The sequence below is a fragment of the Lynx rufus genome, unplaced genomic scaffold, assembly GCF_022079265.1.
Source record: "Lynx rufus isolate CCGP_SWC_20201006 ecotype Redwood Valley unplaced genomic scaffold, mLynRuf1.p SCAF_1, whole genome shotgun sequence".
In the NCBI taxonomy this organism is placed as follows: domain Eukaryota; kingdom Metazoa; phylum Chordata; class Mammalia; order Carnivora; family Felidae; genus Lynx; species Lynx rufus.
The window spans coordinates 211,836,868-211,856,714 of NW_025814823.1; the positions used below are offsets into that span (position 1 = coordinate 211,836,868).

Below are 19,847 nucleotides of genomic sequence, written 5' to 3' on the forward strand. Positions count from 1 at the left end.
ACACAGCTTTGGAGAGGAAAAATGGGGTAGTAAACAAAGCGTTTCCATTGGTAAGAATATAAAGATACGTGTGTCTATTACGGCAATCTATAGGACTTAGCCTTCATGATTCAAGACAAGGTAGGTTTGGCTTAGGTATAAATCCCTCTTGTTTTGTCCTTATTCTAGTAGTTTTGGCACACACAAAGGCCAGGGGAAGTGTTCTAATAACTGTAATCTTTGGGTGGAAGATGAGTCATTTTATGAAGGAACATACAACTTGCTATGTGGTTTTATAATTGAAGCAAAAGTTCCAAGTCACAAATTTTAACAGTGATTAATTCACATGTCACGTATCATTTTTGGAACATAAAACAAAAATTTTCAAACATATTACCATTTAAATAGATAAGCCAAATCTAAAGTTTTATGAAAAATTATTAATGTGTTAACTATGTTTTCTTAAAAATATTTTCAGCTTTTGGGGCGCCTGGGTGGCTCAGTTGGTTAAGCATTTGACTTTTGATTTGGGCTCAAGTCATGATCTCACAGTTATTGAGTTTAAGCCCCACATCGGGCTCTGCACTGCCAGTGCAGAGCCTGCTTGGGATCCTCTGTCTGCCCCTCCCCCGCTTGCACTCATGCATGGTCTCTCTCTCAAAATAAACATTTAAAAAATACATATTAGAAAATATTTTCAGTTTTCAAAAAGAACTATAACATTTAAAACCTAACATAAACTAACAGAATTAGATTATATTAAAATAGCATAGGAATCAATTCTATTCCCTTTAGACCCACCAAGTATCCTTAGTAAAATGGACAAGCTCCCTTTTTATACATCCCTAGGACTGTTACGCATATGTAACAACATAATAACCTTTTATTTTAAAATATTTTAAAAATGTTTATCTGAAGGCGAGAGTGGGGAAGGGGCAGAGAGGGAGAAAGAGAATCCCAAGCAGGCTCCACTCTGTCAGCTCCAAGCCCAATGCAGGGCTCAATCTCATGACCCTGAGATTATGACCTGAGCCAAAATCAAGAGTCTGACACTTAACCGACTAAGCCACTCAGGTGCCACAATTTAAAAATATTCATAAGAGAGATTGGATTTAGATGTCAGGTGTGAAATATTTAAATGATTTAAATTTCTGAATAATATCAAGAAACATTTTTTCAAGAATCACAATCATTACACATGTCTAACCAAATATTCCTTTCACAAAATTTCACTTATGTTGTCGGAAAAAGAAACTTAGATATACAATAACCAAACCTCAGATTTTCACATATTTCTGGTTTTAATTGTTGTCCTCATCTAAAAACCCAGTCATCACACGTCCCAATATTTTTTAAATATGATCACTCAGCTAATTACTATTAGGGAATTAATTCCACTTGACAAATTTTAAAACACACTGACACAGAAATTAAGTAAATTAGCTACATGCATATTAATGGAGAAAAAGGGATGACAAAAGAAAATATGTTCAATTCCCTTCAATCCATTTTATAACCAACAAAATTATACTGAAAGTCCCTCTCCTTAAAGCAGACTCTACTGAGTAAACAAAAGCACTCTATCTTTAAATTTGATATTCAATAAAACTTTTCAACATACCTGTGCTGGTTTCTGTTTCTTTTTCTTCTGTTTTTTAGAAAGCCTGTGAACAAATATGAATCAAAACGTCAAATACTTAACTCTGTGACTACCTGCTAAATGAAAAAAAAAAAAAATACTACAACACTACTGATAGAAGTAAAATACTAAAAGTATTTCATACTATAAGATATTAAAAAGAAAACATTCACATTATCATTTTAGAAAATTGTAACAGTGGTTCCACTGACAGTAATTAACATGTCAATTACCTAGGTATAAAACTGCTTTTAACAGTCAAAAAAATTCTATATAAACTATTCTTGACATCATGCTTTACCCATTTCAATTTTGTAAGCTCCCTTAAGTAGAAAAACATGTGGAAAATACTAGCATAACAGAATAACTTCTTTCAGATAAGACAGCATTTAAGTGCAATCTCATCTCTAACATTATAAGTATGTTTAATAACATTTTTAGAAGTACTTTTGTTTTGGTGCATCTTCTAGATCGTCTTCAGAATTGGCATTCAACGGATTTTCATCAGTTTGAGGTCCTGAGAAATTTTCTTCCTCCTCCTCCAACTGTTGTTTTAACAAGGCAACCATTTCCCGATGCTTCTTTGATTTTTCATGATTCCTCATGCTGAAATAACAATGTGTTGTAAGTAACTGCAAGAGAAGTCACATGTGCCCAAATATGTGGCTGAATACGTGCAAACACGTTAAAATTTATTTTTCCAAGTAAGCAAACTATTGGTGATACCAGAGAGAGAACCAGAAAGACCATGTCAGGACCTGTCAAGCAGTAGTTGTTTTTCCCTGTATGCAGTATTTCCCCTCCAGATGTCCTTCTATCTACAGATTTTCTTCAAAAAAAAATTTTTTTTTGGGGGGGGGGGGTGTCAAATTCTATTATTTTAATTTTCCAGTCCTTAAGATTCAAGTCTTCCCCACCATTTCCTCCTAATCACCGAGTATCTGCCAAGCGCTGACACTGTTCCAGAGCGTGCTGTGGGCTTCGAGAGATCCTGGGAAATTATAGGATGACATTCAACTTAAAAAGGAAGGCCCCTTGGGTTATGACGTGAAGGCTTGAAGTACAAGAGTAGTTCACCTCCTTTTGCTTTTATCAGTAACTGTCTTTCACCTCCTCCAGAGGGCTCTCCCTCCTCATTCCTACCATCCTAAGTGTGAGTTCACACACACCTGTCCTCCTCTGCCTAAAACTCCACGAGCCGCGTCTCTTTCAGTGCATCTGTGGACCACTAAGTAACACTTCACAAAACTGAGTTGACAACACTGAAGTACCGAGTTGTTAGATGAACAAGAAAAGTGGGAAACTATGTCACTATCAACTTCATCTCATTTGTTCAGAGTTGTGGTTTTCTAGTTTGAGTTGCTACTCTTCCTCTCCACTAAAATTTTCCTTCAGACCATGTTTCCTTGGAGAAATTGGAACATCTTGTACCAGAAGGTAAGTGCTCAAAAGAACGCCTGGGATGTTCTTCAAGGAGCCACCTTGAAGGAACTCTCACTAACCATATCTGGAAAAGTTTGAGCATGAAAAGTACAGTAATAAATTATAAAACACTGAAAAAAATTCACAAATTCATACTGATAATAGACAGACAGAGGAAAGGCAGGGCTCTTATTATAGCAGAAGACCAAATGAGGACTAATAATATAGCAGGAGCACTGGTACCAGAAAAGCCCCCTTTTGGGACCATTACGGTGGCAACTGGTACAAGGTAACATCATCAATGAATGCCAAATCTAGAAAATTGTGATAAGGAGCAATATATTTGCCTAACTTTAACTGGTTATTTTTGCGAGAGAGTGTGTGAGAGTGGGGGAGGGGCAGGAAGAGGGAGACAGAATCCCGAGCAGGCTTTTCAGTGTCTGCAGAGACGGATGCAGGCTCGAACTCATGAACCGTGAGATCGTGACTTTAGCTGAAGTCACTCAACCAACTGAGCCACCCCGGTGCTCAGATACTTGCCTACTTTAAAGTATCTCAGATAAACATCCTATAAGGTAAAATCTATTGCAAAGGAAAAATACACTAACTCTACAGAGTAAAAATTAGACAATGCCTGGACTGGGTGATCAAAATCATTACCACAAGGCTAGACAGACATCAGATGCCTCCAGAAAGGAAACCCTGAGAGCAACACAACATGTCTATGTGGTATTCCAGCTGGAGATACACAACTTGAAACTAATCATGAGGAGACAGACAAACTCAAAACGATAAATACTCTAATAAAAAAATATTTTAAAGGGCCAGTATACTGCAGTAACAATGGCATAGACAAGGGAACTGGCCCAGATTAAACAAGACTACCTAAATAAATGCAACACATGATCCTAAACTGGATTCTGTGCTGAAGTAGAAAAGAAACTGTACAGGACACTAACACAGATCTACTGCTGAAAGTGGAGTACAGGCCAGTAAAGGAGAGGGAAGCAGTATCAATGTTACAAACTTCCTGAAGTTGACAGCTGTACTGTGATCACGTAACAGAATATACTTATTCTTAAGGAACATGTACTGAAGTACTGAAAGGTAAAAGAGCATTATGGATGTAACCTGCTCTCAAATTAGTCAGGCAAAACCTGTGTGTGTAGAGTGGGGAAGGGGGGAGGGGGGAGAGAAAGGGAGAAAGGGAGGGAGGGAGGGAGGAAGAGAATCGTTAAAGCAAATGGGGCAAAATGTTAGCAACAGGTGAATTGGGTGCTCAATATCTATTCTTGCGACTTGCCTGTAAGTTTGACATTATTTCCGAGTGAAAAATAACTTTTTAGGGTGGCTCAGTCAGTTATGCGTTCGATTCTTGATTTTGGCTCAGGTCATCATCTCACGGTTTGTGAATTCGAGCCCCACGTCGGGCTCTGTGCTGACAGCACCCAGCCTGCTTGGGATTCTCTCTCTCCCCCTCTCTCTGCCCCTTCCATGTGCTCGCTCTCACTCTCAAAATAAACTTAAAAAAATTATTTTAAAAAATCTGTTTACAAAAATAATTTTCCAAATCTCCTCACTGCTGCTTTTGTTTTCTTGCTTGTTTCTAACTCTCCTGCCCTTGCCACTTCTCTCGCCACTCTACCATTTCTCCCTTCCCTTGGGGTTACACACCAACACCCTTGATGACCCCACACCACCACTGCCATCCTTTCGTCTCCTTTCTCCTTCACTGCGTGTGTTTTGTTTCTTTGTCCCTTGCTGCCTCTACTTTCATTTTCTGCCCTGGTCCCCCCCGCCCTTTATAATAGAATCCTTTCAAACATTTCTCTTTTCCTCGCTGTTCCCCAAAGGCAGAGTCCTTCCGCTTCAGCAGATATGGTCTAGGCAGGACACGTTCCTACGTTGGCAGCAATGGCCCGCACAGGAGCGTGAGGGCGGGAAGGGAGTCTGCCTGCAACAGCAGAGATTAGCTTTGGTCTAGATTGGCTTCTGGTTGTCCGTGTGACTATGCCTTCTTTGTCACAACAAGCAACATTTCTTTCTGGAGACGCATCCATGTTTTAAAAAGCAGCTATTACACAGGAATACTGGCGTGAATGAGAATCAGTACAACATGCTTAACTGCTGGTACAGATCCTTCTTCCTCCTCTGTTAGACAGAAACCCCCCAAGAAGACATGGGAGGGCTGGTGTCCAACTGCGACAAGCACTTTCTCTTTAGGACTTTCAGAGTTACACTTCACCCTCAGAAGAAAAGGGGAGTTTAAAGATATTAAACGTACGCCTTTTCCGTCTTGAAAGATTTGTCACACGCTGGGCAGTAAAGGTCATCGTACAGCTCAGCATCCTCGACCTCATCACTGTCTCTACCTACAAGAGGGAAGCCGGCAGTAAGAATCCTGGCTGAGTAGAACACAGATCTAAAACATCTCTTTAGTAACGATCTAACATCACACACAAATTAGAAACTGCATTTCCGGAGACAAAACAATGTTACTAGCATATGATTACTATCTATCTATCTATCTATCTATCTATCTATCTAGAGGGTGCAAGAGAGAGTAGAGAGAATCCCACAAAAGGCAGGGGAGGGGTAAAGAAGGGGAGGGGGGAGAAAGAGAGGGAGAGGGAGGGAGGGAGGGAGAAGGGGGGGAGAGAGAGAGAGAGAGAATGGGAGGGAGGGAGGGAGGCAGGTAGGGAGGGAGGGAGGGAAAGAGAAAGAAGCAGAGCTCACCTGGGGCTCATGTTATTTTTTTTTTTAACCCAAAGCCGGGCACAAGCTCACCCAAAACAGAGCTCGAATTCACCAACCGTGAGATCATGACGCGAGTCGAAGTCAGATGCTTAACTACTGAGCCATCCAGTGCCTAGGATTTGATTACCTTTTAAAAGCAGCCCTGAATTATAAGGGAAGGCTTCCAAATAAACCATTTTATCTTTCAAGTTCTTCTCACAAATATACTGAAAAGACTCAAAATCTTCTCAAAGTTCTCAGTATGAGCTAAGTTCAGAAAACCAAATGCCGCTTTCATGGTTTTACCACAAAGAAGTTTTTTCAACAAAGGTTTTTTAGTTTACTTCTTGAGCAAGATTTGATGCAAACACATTTATAACTGTAACCTACTCTTAACTGCTTCAATAAACTTAAGCTTATAACACTCCATCGTTATTTGACAGGCTGGTCATAAAATAGCATATTACATGTAAACTTTAGCACGTCCTTACACTCTGTTTTTTCATAAGCTTAGGGCTTTATTACAACAAATAATTACTACCAATACAGTTCGCAAAATCTAAGCAACTATAACACTGAATTCAAAGTCTCTGAAAAATCCCATAATCTATCTTTATAAGGAATAAAACAAGTAACTTGACTGCTACTGAGATCAATAAATGAGGTCATGCAATGAGACCAATAAAGATCCCAAGGTACTCTTCTATAGTCTACATTTTGATTCTTTATATATAGGTGATGTGAATATGATTTTGAAGGACATTCTCACTGAAATCATAAATGATCAAAACACATCCTAATATTAACATTTAGCAAATAGTATCATTGTCCAATTCCCTGTACCCTGTCAATATATCGTGTAAATGAAATAACCTTTGATTAATCAAATATTTAATAAAGATTGTTGGATTTGAAGTCAAAATCTGGATCTATAAATGGCCATATGTTCTCAGGCCTATGTCCTAGCTTCTCAGTCTTAGTTTCCGCTTCAGTAAAACTGCTATCATTTTATGAGCAAAACGGACATTTAAAGGGTATTGTGTGAGGATCAAGCACACTCTTGTATATAAAAGCACTTCAAAAATTATAAAATTCTACCTAATCATGCCACCTCACGTTTATAGACTGCTTTACAATTTTCAGGAGACTTTCACACATACTACTTCTAAGTCATTAATAAAACATTTCACTTCCTGCTCATTTTGAGTAAATAAAAATCCACCATTTTATCATTTGGGCTACCCACGTGTAGGTAAGGTGAAACTGACTAAGCTGTGTGTAGATCATTCCACGTTATTTCTCGTGGAGCAGCTAGAGACCATGCGGAAGGTCAGGTGCCTCTCGTCAGGTACTCTCAAGGCACGTCCCTTGTGCTGTAACGAGAGAGGCACCGAAATGACACACTACAGCACACCAGGGGGAGACCCTCAACAAAGTGAGAAATGAGAGGAAGAATTTATATAGCTCACAGAGGCTCCTGTACAACATTAGTTTTTCTGGGAAGAGTTGATGTTAAAACTTGACCTACTGCGAGCTTCCCTGCAGTTTTTAAGTAACCAGCAGTCACACCTGTCACTGTGCCCACTTGGCAGATCATGTATGCAGTCAGAAGCACAAACTGTTCAAAACACGGCCAGAAAAGAGTTTACTAATCAAATTATAGGGATCGGACTACTTCAGTGGACTACCTTTGCTTGGCCTATACTGGACTGTTTTCCATCTGAATTATCTGCCACCTTTAAAAACTGGAAGACGTCACATAAAAGTCAGGATTTCCAGCTCTGCTTAAAAAGCAGACGGGCATGAAAACACCAGCCACAGCTGACTGGAACTCCGAGGTCTCCAGGTTTGCATCTGTTCTCCTTTCATCCGCGCATAAAAACATTTACTTTCTAAAGTTTCTTAACGAATGAAGTTACCATCGTGCCCGTCTCTGAGCTCAGGCCCCTCCATTTCATCTTCGGCTGAGCCGTCTCCAAACTCCTTCTCGTAGCGCGCCTCCATCTCCTTGAGCTCCCTCTCCAGGTCGGCCGTGGTCATCCAGCTCTGTTCCTTGTACTGGCCAGCCAGTCTAGACACACAGCATAGTCTCTCACTCAGAAGCAGGTCTGCACACGGTTCTACTTGCTCTTTGGGCTGACAATCCATCCCCCAGAGAGCTCCTTCCTCCCAAGCCGTCAGCGCTTCCACACTTTTAAAACCTGGGCTTAGTTCCAGCGGGGGCAAAGTCACTGATCTGTTCTGTTATGTGCTTATGTGATTCAAACTGCTTATTAGATGATGGGCTTTGAAACCTAGAACTCTCAGCAAGTTATTAAAAGTCTTGAGGTACTTTGAAATTCTAAGTGTCAAGTAAAGTGCTAATTTTCCAAAGATGAAGGGTGGGGTGGTAGAATTGGAGAAGTGAGTAATTTTTAGAAGAATGCTCTGGACCCGATGCTCTCGCGCTAACTCACAAACTTTACAGGCACAAGAATGAACTACATATCTGGAGTACACCGACAGACACAGCATCGCAGTGGGGTGCAAAGCCAGGGCCCTGCACAGACTTCTCGGGCCCAATTCCTGCCTGTGTGACTTCCCGGCTATGGGATCCTGGACCTCTCTGCCTCACTCCCTCAAAGGAACGAGGCTCAAAACCAGAACCTACTTTGCAGATCTGCTGTGAGAAAAGAGCTTAGAACAGGGCCTTGCATGGAGCAAGAATTCAAATTAAGAGTCATTATCATTACATCTCACAAGTGTCTGCAAAGGATCTGAAGAATAAAGGGATTCAAAAGAAATACATTTTCATGGTAGATGAAAAACTGTCAACACCAGGATTTAAAAAAACAAGACGAAGCCAGGATGACGATCTGGCCCCCTCTCCCCCTGGAAAGCACCCATCAGGTCTGGCCCCACACCTCTGCCTGGAAAGGGCCCCGCCACGCATCCCGCATCCCGTACTTGGCCTGCTTTAGCTTCTGCTGCCGCCTCATCTCCTCGGCCTTCCGCGCCTTCTCCGCGTTCTGTTCCTCCACGAGTTTCCGATGCGCCTGCACTCTTTTATCTCTCTTCCGGATGAAAGCTACCAGCTGGCGCACAAGCTCGTTCTTCTCCTTCCTTGCTTTGTCGCGGATCTTTTTGTTTTCTTTTTCCATGGCTCGCTTCTCCCAGCGGTTTGAAGCTTGTCGTGTATCATATTCTTCCTTCCAAGCAAAGTTCTTTTGAGTGCAGAAACTCTGCCAGTAAGCGTAGAAAGGATGGACTACCTAGAGACAAAGAAAACAAGTCAAATGCCGTGGTGTAAGATTTTTTCCTTCAGTGAGGCAGCAAAAATCAGTGACACTAAACATCTTTTTCATATACATAATATCACTACTAATCCATGGAGAAAACAATCCTTTTAAGGCTTTACAGAATAAATCCCTCTCCAGAACAAACTGAAGGAGGCAATTAATGGGATGGGACCACGCTCAATAAACAGGGAAAGTAAAAACGGAGGCTGTGAGGGAGCTGAAAGCCCCTCTAGAAGGAGAGAGGAAGAAAGTTACAGCACAGGACCCAGAACTAGGAACCCGTCTTTTTAAATAGAGGCGGGGGGAGACACTAATAAAATGCTAATTATAAAATGGCAATGCAATCTTCTTTTACCGTGTCATAGTCACTCTGAGAGTCTCCAAAAGTTGGGAAATCCTCCATATCCTCTTCTAACACGGATTCTCGTTCTTCCTTAGCAATCATTTCAAAAACGTTACGATACACCGTATAAAAGCCCTAAAAAACAGTAGCAGAAACACAAATTCTTAACACTTTTCTGTCTGATCACAGAATAAGATTTTAAAATGTAACATGAAAGGGCCCCTGGGTGGCTCGGTCGGTTGGGCGTCTGCCTTCGGCTCAGGTCATGATCTCACGGTCTGTGAGTTCAAGCCCCGGGTCGGGCTCTGTGCTGACAGCTCAGAGCCTGGAGCCTGCTTCAGATTCTGTGTCTCCCTCTCTCTCTGACCCTCCCCTGTTCATGCTCTGTCTCTGTCTCAAAAATAAATAAACATTAAAAAAAAAATTAAAAAAAATTAAATGTAACATGAAAACCTTTAATGTTAAGGAAATTACAGACCCGAGCTCTGCCACCGCAAGAACATTTAGGTTTCAACTGGAGGTTTTCATATGCTGACAGTTTAAATATGAAGCCAATGTGTTTTCAGTTTCCAAAATGAACACTGCTTCACCTGTTATAATTTTAAGAATTCTCTTTGTGGGACGCATGGGTGGCTCAGTCAGTTAAGTGTCCGACTCTTGGTCTCGGCTCAGGTCATGAATCTCGTAGTTCATGGGTCTGAGCCCCACGCAGGACTCTGAGCTGACAGTGTGGAGCCTGCTTGGGATTCTGTCTCCCACTCTCTCTGCCCCTCCCCCACTCATGCACATGTCTCTCTCAAAATAAATACGCTTCAAAAAGACAAAGGGAATTCTCTTTATGTTTGAAAGTCTTGCGCTTGATACAAAATTAAGAGTGAGTTCACTTATTTTACCTTTTCATCATCTCCATAACCAGAGTAACAGGTAACAGTGAAATAGTGAAGCAAATCTAAGCTGTCATCTTGATATTCTCCATCAAGCCCACCTTTCAGTAGAGCCTCTCTATGATTATCATACCTAAACAAACAAAACAAATTAGCATCATCAGTGAGTGCTGAGTAAGAATTCAGAAGGACTCCTTACTCTGAAGTAGGCCAAATATTATTATTATTATACATTTTATTATGTCCAGTCCACAACTGAAAAAAAATTTTTTAAATATCAACATGAAAAGAATAATCTTTCACAAAACTGCTGATTAAAACTATGACTGCAACTTCTAATATGCCGCAGGCATTACACAGTACTAGTCCATCCGAACGATGGAATTTAACAAGCCAGGGAATTCCCAGGACACTCCCAGAAAAGCAGCTGCATTTTACTAAAGTCAGCACTGGACATAACCTGCTCTATAGACTCCTTATACATTCGTGATCAGATCTACCACCAACATCGACCAGAACAAGACTCTTTGTAGGGTTATGTAAACAGTCTAGGAGCTTCACACACACACAATCACTCTTTATGATAACTCTGTAACGTTAGTTCTTACCCCTAAAGATAGAAGAGGAAATTGAAGCTCAGAGATATTTAATAACTTGCTGTCCATCATCACAAACCCAGTAAGTGGCAAAGCTCAGGCCTCCTGCAACCGAAGGGCTGTGTTCCCAGCCACAGTGCAGCCAGGCCTGCAGGCAGCAAGACTGTTAATAGACAGGGGCTTCAGAAGAAAGGACAAGAGAGTCCTTAGGACAAGGAGAAGAGCACAGAGCCAAGGAAGTCAGGAAAGAATTTAAGCATTCTCTAAGGCCAGATCTCCAAATTCTTAGGGAGGAGAAACATGTAGGAGATTCTCTCTGATTTTTACATAAAAGACAATTTGTGACGATTTTTCTTTACAGCCTTTCTCCCTGACAGCCATCCGTGCGCTGTACGTTTTTTAACACACAGAAGACTCCCACAACAGCACCGAACCCCCAGCTGCTCTTCGGAACAGCAGGCTCTTACACAGTTACGTCGGGGCTTAAAACCTATTCCTTTGTAGCAAAGAGTTCATCAAGGATCTGAAAACTCAACTTTAAACACAGAAATTCTTGTATCAGGTCAGCATAAGTAAAAGTATCCATCATAGATGTAGTAGCTTAACTCAATTTCTTCATATGAAGTAGTTCTTAGAGAAGCCTTGCAATTCTTGCATTGACACGTATTTGTTTTTTCAGGACAAGTCAATATGCTTGTCCAACACCAGTAAGTTTGTCACACACCAAAGAGATCCTCAATGAGAAGTTACGTCACCGGTATCAAAGTCAAATCCGTTTAATATTGCCAAACTTTGTCCCATCACCCATAAAATGAATCACCTCTAAGGTTCCTTCAACCTTAATACTACATTTTATATAACGAATAGCTGAGAGACGCCTCAGAACACACCAAAACATCTAACGTCCACGTCTATATGTGATGTATTTTTTAAATCCTCTACTGATCACTCCTTCCAAGAAAACACACTAAGATAAGAGGGACAGTGTGACGCTCACCATGCTCTTTCCTGAGGGTCACTCAACACGTCGTACGCTGCTTGGATTAACTTAAATTGTTCAGCTGCTTCTGCGGCATTATCCAGATTCTTATCTGTTAAAATAAAGTCACAGATATTTAGACATCAAACAAGTAGAGGACAGTATCTGAAAGGGACCTCTTTCATCACAAATGTCATAAACAGATGAGGCGTGTACAAAACAAAGGAAAACAACCAGGGAAAGGCCAAGAGACCTGGGGGAGAGTTGATAATCAGAATCTGTGAGAAGTATCTACTTGAGTGGAAATTTCATGCTTTCCCCTCAGCCGTGGTGCATCCCTGAGTACTCAAACTGGATAGCCACCAGCAGAAAACCCTGACTAGTACACATTTTTAGAAAAAGCAAAACATATATATCAAACCAGTTACAGACAACTTACTTAGTATTATGTTTACTCTTCACACTGTTTTTCTTTCTCATCAACATATATCAAAATAAACCTCATAAAGCTTTAAAATATATATACTAAATATTCTTCCCTTAGCTGTGCTTCCTTAACTACAGAATTCAGGGAACATCTTTGCCTCAGGGAGGTGGCCAGCTTGTAAGACGGCCTCCAAGGGCCCCCAAGGATCCCCAGCTCCCGGCATTCACACCCTGTGTAGTCCCCCCACAGGTCACCAGGGGTGGTCTGTGTGACCAACAGTGGGCAGCAGAAAGGATGACAGCATGGTAAGTTACTTCTGAGATTAGTTTAAAAAAGACTGCAATTTCCATCTTGGACTCTTGCTCTGTCTTGGGTCACTCTGGGAGTAGCCGGATGCCACAGCATGAGGACACTCAGGTGGCCCACGTGGAGAATGGAGGCCTGTGGCCCGTAGCCAGCAAGGAAAGGAGGCGTGCCAATACCATGTGAGATTGAAAGTGGGTTTTCCCACTGAAGATATGACCTCATGAGAAACCCTGAGCCAAAACCACTAGCTAAGCCATTCCCACACTCTGAACCTCAGAAACTGAGTCCATGATGAACATGTTTGCTGTGTCTGTTGTTTTAAGCCCTAAGTTTTTGGTAATTTGTTATGTAGTAACAGATAAGTGATATGCTCAGGAAGTTAAATGTTTGAATCTACTATGAAGCATTCCAAAATTTCATAAGCTACAACTCAATACTTGCCCTCTAAGATGGAGGAAAAGTGTGATAGAAACATACTCCCTACGAAGAATCTTGCAGCCTTAGAATAAGACCTTCGAGGACATCCTGCCTCTTGTTTTTAGGTACCATCACACTGGTGCCCAGTCCTTCAGGTGGTATTCTGCTCAATTATCACTGACGATACTTTCTCAAATGCACCAATTTGCCACAGCTCTTGTTGTTAAGATACTTTTTAAAAAATGTTTATTTATTTATTTTGAGGGAGAGCATGTGGGTGCAAGCGGGGAAGGGGCAGAGAGACAGAGACTCTCAAGCAGGCTCCACGCTGTCAGCACAGAGCTCTACGAGGGGCTCAAACTCATGAACTATGAGATCATAACCTGAGCCCAAACCAAGAGTCAGACACTTAACCAACTGAGCCACCCATGCACCCCAAAGATACTTTAACACAAAAAGTTTTCCATATTATTTTAGAATCACGGCCCTGTTAAATTGGAAGAAAAAAAAATCTCCATCCCTGCAGCCTAACTATAAATGAAAAGTAATATGATGCAAGTCTAAATCCCTTTCCACAGTGTAGTCCATCTGAAGACAGTCAACAGTCATCTCATAGTCAACCTTCTCCCTGCACAAAATATTCCCATTTCTTAGGGCACACCACTATCCCCTACCTCCAATGCAGTTGAAGACAGGCACCAATAATCAAGGAGCCAGTCATTACTTCCTTTTCTTCACACTACTTTTAGTCACTACAGCTCATTGCATTAACCTTCGGTGACATCATTACCTCATGCTGAATTTACAGCTGACAAAGTTTCAAGTCTTTTGCATATTACTGACAAGCCAACTAACAACTATATAATGGACTTTTTAAAATTCAGATATAGCTCAAGAGGCGCCTGGGTGGCCCAGTCGGTTAAACGTCTGACTTTTAATTTTGGTTCAGGTCATGATCTCAAGGTTCAGGAGACTGAGCCTGAGTCAGGCTGGCATCAGGCTCCATGCTGGGATTCTCTCTCTCCCTCTCTGCCTCACCCTCACTCATACTCTCTTTCTCTCTCTCTCTCACACACTCTCTCAAAATAAATAAATAAACTTAAAAAAAAAAAAAACCCACTCAGATAAAGCTCTTAATCCATTCTGTGGCAGGCACCAAATGCTAGATCGTCCAACACCTCTCCCCTTTCCTCTTGCAGCCTCTACTGTGGAGGCTGGATAAGCGAAAGTACTTACTTTCCCAGCCTCCCTTGCGGCTAGAATGGCCCTATGACACAGTTCCGACCAATGAGATGACAGCAGAAGTCTATTAGTGTATTTTCTTTCCTTCCTCTTTCTTCCTGTCTTGCATGTGGACATGATGTTTGGTGCTTCAGCAGCCATCTTGAGACCACTGAAACATGAACCACTGAAACAATGCCAGCAGGAACCTACCTCCAAGCCTTCTTGCAGTGAGGCAGTGAGAGAGTGAGAGAGAGAGAGAGAGAGAGAACCTTAATTTTTTGTAAGCCACTGCAGCTAGGTTTTCTGTTATTTCCAATGAACACAATAAAACCTTGGATGGCAAGTAACTTGTTCTGCGAGTGTTCCACAAGATGAGAAAACATTTCTAGTACATTTTAACTTGACCAACGAGTGATGTCTTGCAATACAAGTAGTACATGATGCCAAAGGTCACATGAACACAACTGAACCAATGGTTTCTGAAATTCGCTTTAATATAGGAGTGCTTTGGATTACAAGCATGTTTCCAGAACAAATTATGATCCCAAGCTAAGGCTTTACTGTACTACCAAATTCCGTTTTGTTGTGGCCCTGCTGCATCAGGTTTTAGGTAACACAGGACACTCAGTGCCCTGTTGTAATTATTTTAAATTTTGATTACCACTCTGCGAAAGATACTAGTAGTTGTCTACCCCATATCTAGTCTCATCATCTTTCTAACAAAACCCTAATTTTGTTCACAGTGGTAAAGTACCCAGTTAAAAAATTCACCACCCCAGAATTTCTTGAGGTTGGGGATATCAGGTAACCCAGGTTTAGCCAAGGAGATATAAACACATGCCTACCAATTGAAACTTCCCAGGAAAGGTTTTATTTTCCCCATGAAACGAATGGGCTTTGGTGGCATTCACTTTTTGCCCTTAACGCAGCCCAAAGCCAGGATATAAGGCCTACAGGTGATGCTGAGGATTGAGGCAGAGACTGCTAGTTCATCCCCTTCTCCCAGTAACAAGTGAACCCTGATTTTGTGGTGGGCATCTGGTCCTGTAATAAAAACTCCATTTCTCAGTCTCCTTTGAAGCTGGGGTAGGACCATGACTAAGCTGTCGTTGAACACGTGTAGAAGTGTTCTATGACAGCTTTTAAAAGTCTTCCTTGAAAGGCAACTGGCAGGCACTCTCCGTCCCTGCTCTCTCCTGTCCTCCTCCACTCTGCTCTCTGGGATCCCCAACTGCCACCCTGGACAGCAAGTGAGGGCCCACCTACGAGTGGCTGAGCAGAGTCCACGGACCCGGTGGAGGAGAACCGCTCCATGGCAGCCTGCCTGTCTCAGCACCTCTCCGCGAGAGAGCAACAAACTATCTTTGAGGCTTAATTGCTTATACTTGGTGCGAGCACTCAAGCCTTCTGGTCAGGACCCTGGAGCAGGTCTTTGAAGGTTTCATCAAGCAGCCGGGGCTACCAAGCTGGGCCACCGGTGGATTCCTTGCTAGGTGAGAAAAACAAAACTACTTGGTTTAGTTACTGCAGCCAGCCTCCCGTCACACGCAGCTCAACACAGTCCTGATCTGCCTTCAAGGGGAGAGTCCAGCTAAAAACGCTCATGATTTCTACATCTTCATCAAATCATTCATAAACTTTTTGTCAGATAAATAAAAAAGCACAGTCCAAATTACAGAGGGGTGGCAGAAAATGCCAGCAAATAAACCTTCCCACATAAAACAAAAAAGGTGACTGGGGGAGGTAGGTGGGTGGTTCTTCTTCACCTTTTAATCAGTACTGTACTTTGTTGTCCTGTTTCTTCCCACTCCCTTCCTTCCTCCCCCAAAGAAATGTGGAGAAAGCTCAAGCTTTTAAACACATGAAGTCTGTCAATGCACCAGCTGAAAATAAGATCTAACCCCTTACTGAAGCATCTTTCTTAAATATTTTTTTCAGTCTGTCATATGGCTTTTTATTTCACTTAAATATACCTGAAAGGGTTGACCATGTTAAACTGGGATCTAAAATAAAAAATGCAGTAAGTTAAAAAGCAATAATAAAGAAACAGAAAGCCCACATTTATTATTAGCCACATGCAAAGGCCACAGGCATTGCAAATCCAGCTGAAAAAGTTTAAGACATTCTCACACTATTTGTGCTTTTCTCCTGATCCCCTGACACTCTCTTCTATTCCCTCCTAAACATTTTTACAGTGCCTTCCAGAAGATTTCATGGATTGAGCCTTTTACGTCCTGCCTTGACGGAGGCCAGGCTCCCTTAAAACACCACTTCCCCGCAGGCTTCCCTCTCGGGCCCCTTCACCTGCAGCCCTCACAGGGCAGGGCTGGTGCTGGAGCCCCATCCTCCTGGTTCCCAGCCTCTGGTCCTTTACTCATCCCCGAGGGCAAACTAGCATTCCTTCCAGACTATTCATTGGCCACCACCCACCTTCTTCCCCTTCTCACCGTCCAAGCAGCTCTCAACCCCTCCCCCACTTAACTCACTGAGAATTCTGGCTCTTGGCTCGAGTTCCATCCCCAGGTCCCATCATCACCATGGGTCTTCAATGTACTTTGACCTGGTCTCCCTACCTCCAGTCTTGCCTGCTCCAATGTACTCTCTCTCCATAACAGCCAGAGAGATGCTCGAAAAACAAAAACCCCTGCTTCCAACTCTTCAGTGGCTTCCCAATGCCCTGTGGGGAGAATCCAATCTGCCTAATCCAGTTTACCCCAACCTCCAAGACCTGGCTGCTGGCCACCTGGCCATGCTTATGTCTTTTGCCTTCCTGCACTCTGCCATGCTTTGTCTTGCCTCCCTCCACCTGTATTCCCTGCTTTCTGGTGTTAGGTCTCACCTTAAAGTCCCTTCTTCAGAGATGAACATCTATCCCACCCATAACAAACTTAGTCCAGGTCATGTATGTGTGCTGATAAGCATCTTCTATTTGCTCTCATATGGCTCTTATCTCACCAGACTGAAATTGCCTGTTTTCCTGTGACTCCCTGAAGACTATACGTGCCAGCAGAAGGCAGGGACCATTCCTGTCTCATTTACACAGTAAAGTGCTCAGGGCAGTCATCTGATAAAAGCCTTCCCTTCACTAGGCAGTACTGTTCACCCTGAGAATTATTTTCAGTTGCTCAATTAAAAAAAAACAAAACCAGAAGAAATTACCTTTAACAGTGAAAAATGAGCAGCCTTTCACCTTGAGGTACAAATCATTCTTTGAAGAAAAGTCCATACGTCAACCTCAGAAACATCTAACATGGGACCTTGCTCATAGAATGAAATTAAACATTTGCCGAGTGACGAACTGAACAAATTAACAAGCCAGCACAGCAAAGTATATCAGAATCATGTATCTCCTGGAAGAGTATGTATCCTTTAAAGGTATAAGCATCTTCAAACCAAGAGATATTTAGGATGCTATGACTTATGGTGGCATTCAGAGAAGATAATTCACATTTAGTTACTAACTGGTTTGGTTTCAAAATAGTTAACTGATGTTTTTAATAACATTTGCATACTTCTTCCTTGCACTGATTTCCAACTAATCACCAAATCTGGTCATTTTTCCTTTACAGCATCTCTTCGACCCAGCCCTGCCCTTCCCTCACACTGATCCCCAACCTGGCTTGGGCCCTTATTTGTCACGGTGGACTCTAACGGACTTCTGTCTCTCTTTAATCTACTCAGTTCCCATCACAGTACCTCCTCAAGATATCTTAATAAAATCAGCTTCAACCCTCCATTATCGAAAAACAAATTTCACAGTCCTTAGCCTAACATTCAAGACGCTTTACCATCTAATCTTAAAACTACTTTTCAAAAACATCGGAACACTGTCATCAAAATGTATGTATTGGGTCACAAGCATTAATCCTTTCTCACACTTTCCCAGCCAGAGAGTCAAGGAATTCCTAACTTCTTTCTAATTCCTAATTCAATTTCTGATGACAACCTCTATTACTCTAAGAATATGTTTCTACGCTGTTTTTGTATTTACTAATTTTGGATATAGCTACTGACTTCCTGCTGTAACAAACGTTTAGCTTACTTCTTCCTTTCCAATACACGTTTAGCTCCTCTGCGGGTAATCATTACCATTTTAAGTAACAAACCCATACCTTGATTTCTTGTTCCATCACCTACAGACATTACCTTCCGACTCTGAGTCCCAGGCTCTTCTTTCAGCTCTTCTCCCAACCCATATTTTCAGATTTCCAGGAAACACTGCCTTCCGTCAAACCATCCCCTGGGCTATCTTCTGTCCACCATGATGCTCTTCCTCTTCCCTCTACTGTTAAGTTCACTTTTCCCAATTCCATTCCTTTAGGATCCAGCTAAAATCCAGGCTTCTGTGCCAACGGGAAGCCTCGCTGCCTCTCAAGACACAGTGAAAACTCCCTCCCCTGAATCCCTGGGGCATTTGTAAGTTGTTCTATCAATCCAACTACCAATTGTGTATGTTCTGCTGTTTGGTTTGCACTTGTAGTTGCCTTTTCCTGGCGTAGGGCATATTTTCCCAGCAACACTCTTGAAGTCTCTTAGCACTTCAGAATCTTACTATGGTGACCTGCATGTACTGGAGACTCTATAAATGCGCTTACTGATTAGTGCTAATGTGTAAACCTCTTATAAACCTCAAAAAGCTGACATTCGACTACAGCCTTAGTTTCCCAGTCTGTAAGATCAGATTACTTCACAAAGGTCACACAGGCCTGAACTACCACCAAATAAAACATCCAAAGGAAACATACTTCTAAGTACACATACAAACTTCACTAGGGAAGACACCCAATTAAAACTCAATGGGCAGAACATCCGAAGTGGAGTACAGGGTTTGTACTTCAACAGCTTACTTGGAGAGGAAAAAAAAAAGGCACAGCTATTTAAAAGACATTTTACTAGTTTGTCTAAATTTCAATAAGGGTCCATAAATTACACGTGGGTAGCTGGGACTCCGTGATGAAGTTAAAATCCAGCTAGCTGAGCGGCCGGGACTCAAGCAAGGGCCAAGACAGAGAACCCACGACTCCTCCTTGGGTGGTGTTGGCGAAGGGGTGGGAGGAGCGGGTGAAGTCGGTACAATGTTGTCCTTCCCATCAGGTGGCCTCGCGGGAAGCTTCGGGTGGGGTGGGGGGGTCTGGGAGGGGACGAGGTGCTGGGGGCTCCAGCAAAGCCTAGGGTAGAGGGATGCAAACACTGAGGCGCGGAGCGGACGCCCAGCGAGAGGAGCACTGCGCAGGGGCACCTGGCGGGGACCGGGCCGGTCTCCAGGACGAGGGAAGTTACAGGTTCGGTATGTCGAGACTGGCCAGGGTCTCGGAGTTATTCCGGGGAGAAGGGTGGGAAGGGTGGGAAGGGTGGAGGGGCTTTTGCGAGGGCTGCGGCGGTTGCGGGGTAGTTACCCGGGTGCCATTTCAGGGCCAGCTTCCGATAGGCCTTCTTGAGCTCCTCTTCGCTGGCGTCGCGCCGCACCCCTAGCGCCTCGTAGTGACACTTCATCGCCCGACCGGGCAGGGGGCTGGGGCCGGGGCCCGGGGCGGGGCCGAGGCCCGGGCCCGGGCCGAAGTGGTGGCGACGGCGCTGCTGATTCTCTTCGGCGGCGGGAGTCCGGCGCCCGCACCGG

The 19,847-nt window shown here is 42.8% G+C and overlaps 1 protein-coding gene across 2 annotated transcripts in view; it reads right to left on the reverse strand.

The window, feature by feature from the left end:
* Nucleotides 1–19,847, reverse strand: part of DNAJC21 (DnaJ heat shock protein family (Hsp40) member C21) — a 33,353-nt gene extending 13,506 nt beyond the window's left edge. For both annotated transcript variants that reach the window (XR_006964731.1, XM_047093596.1), the window contains exons 1-9: nucleotides 19,627–19,847; nucleotides 11,875–11,968; nucleotides 10,291–10,414; nucleotides 9,410–9,532; nucleotides 8,723–9,027; nucleotides 7,696–7,847; nucleotides 5,325–5,412; nucleotides 2,066–2,224; nucleotides 1,601–1,643 (exon numbers count right to left, since the gene is read on the reverse strand). Coding sequence is in view for 1 of the 2 variants with exons in the window: in XM_047093596.1 (XP_046949552.1) it covers nucleotides 1,601–1,643; nucleotides 2,066–2,224; nucleotides 5,325–5,412; nucleotides 7,696–7,847; nucleotides 8,723–9,027; nucleotides 9,410–9,532; nucleotides 10,291–10,414; nucleotides 11,875–11,968; nucleotides 19,627–19,723 (1,185 nt within the window). In the remaining variant the exon portion in view is untranslated. The remainder of the gene's footprint in view (nucleotides 1–1,600; nucleotides 1,644–2,065; nucleotides 2,225–5,324; nucleotides 5,413–7,695; nucleotides 7,848–8,722; nucleotides 9,028–9,409; nucleotides 9,533–10,290; nucleotides 10,415–11,874; nucleotides 11,969–19,626) is intronic.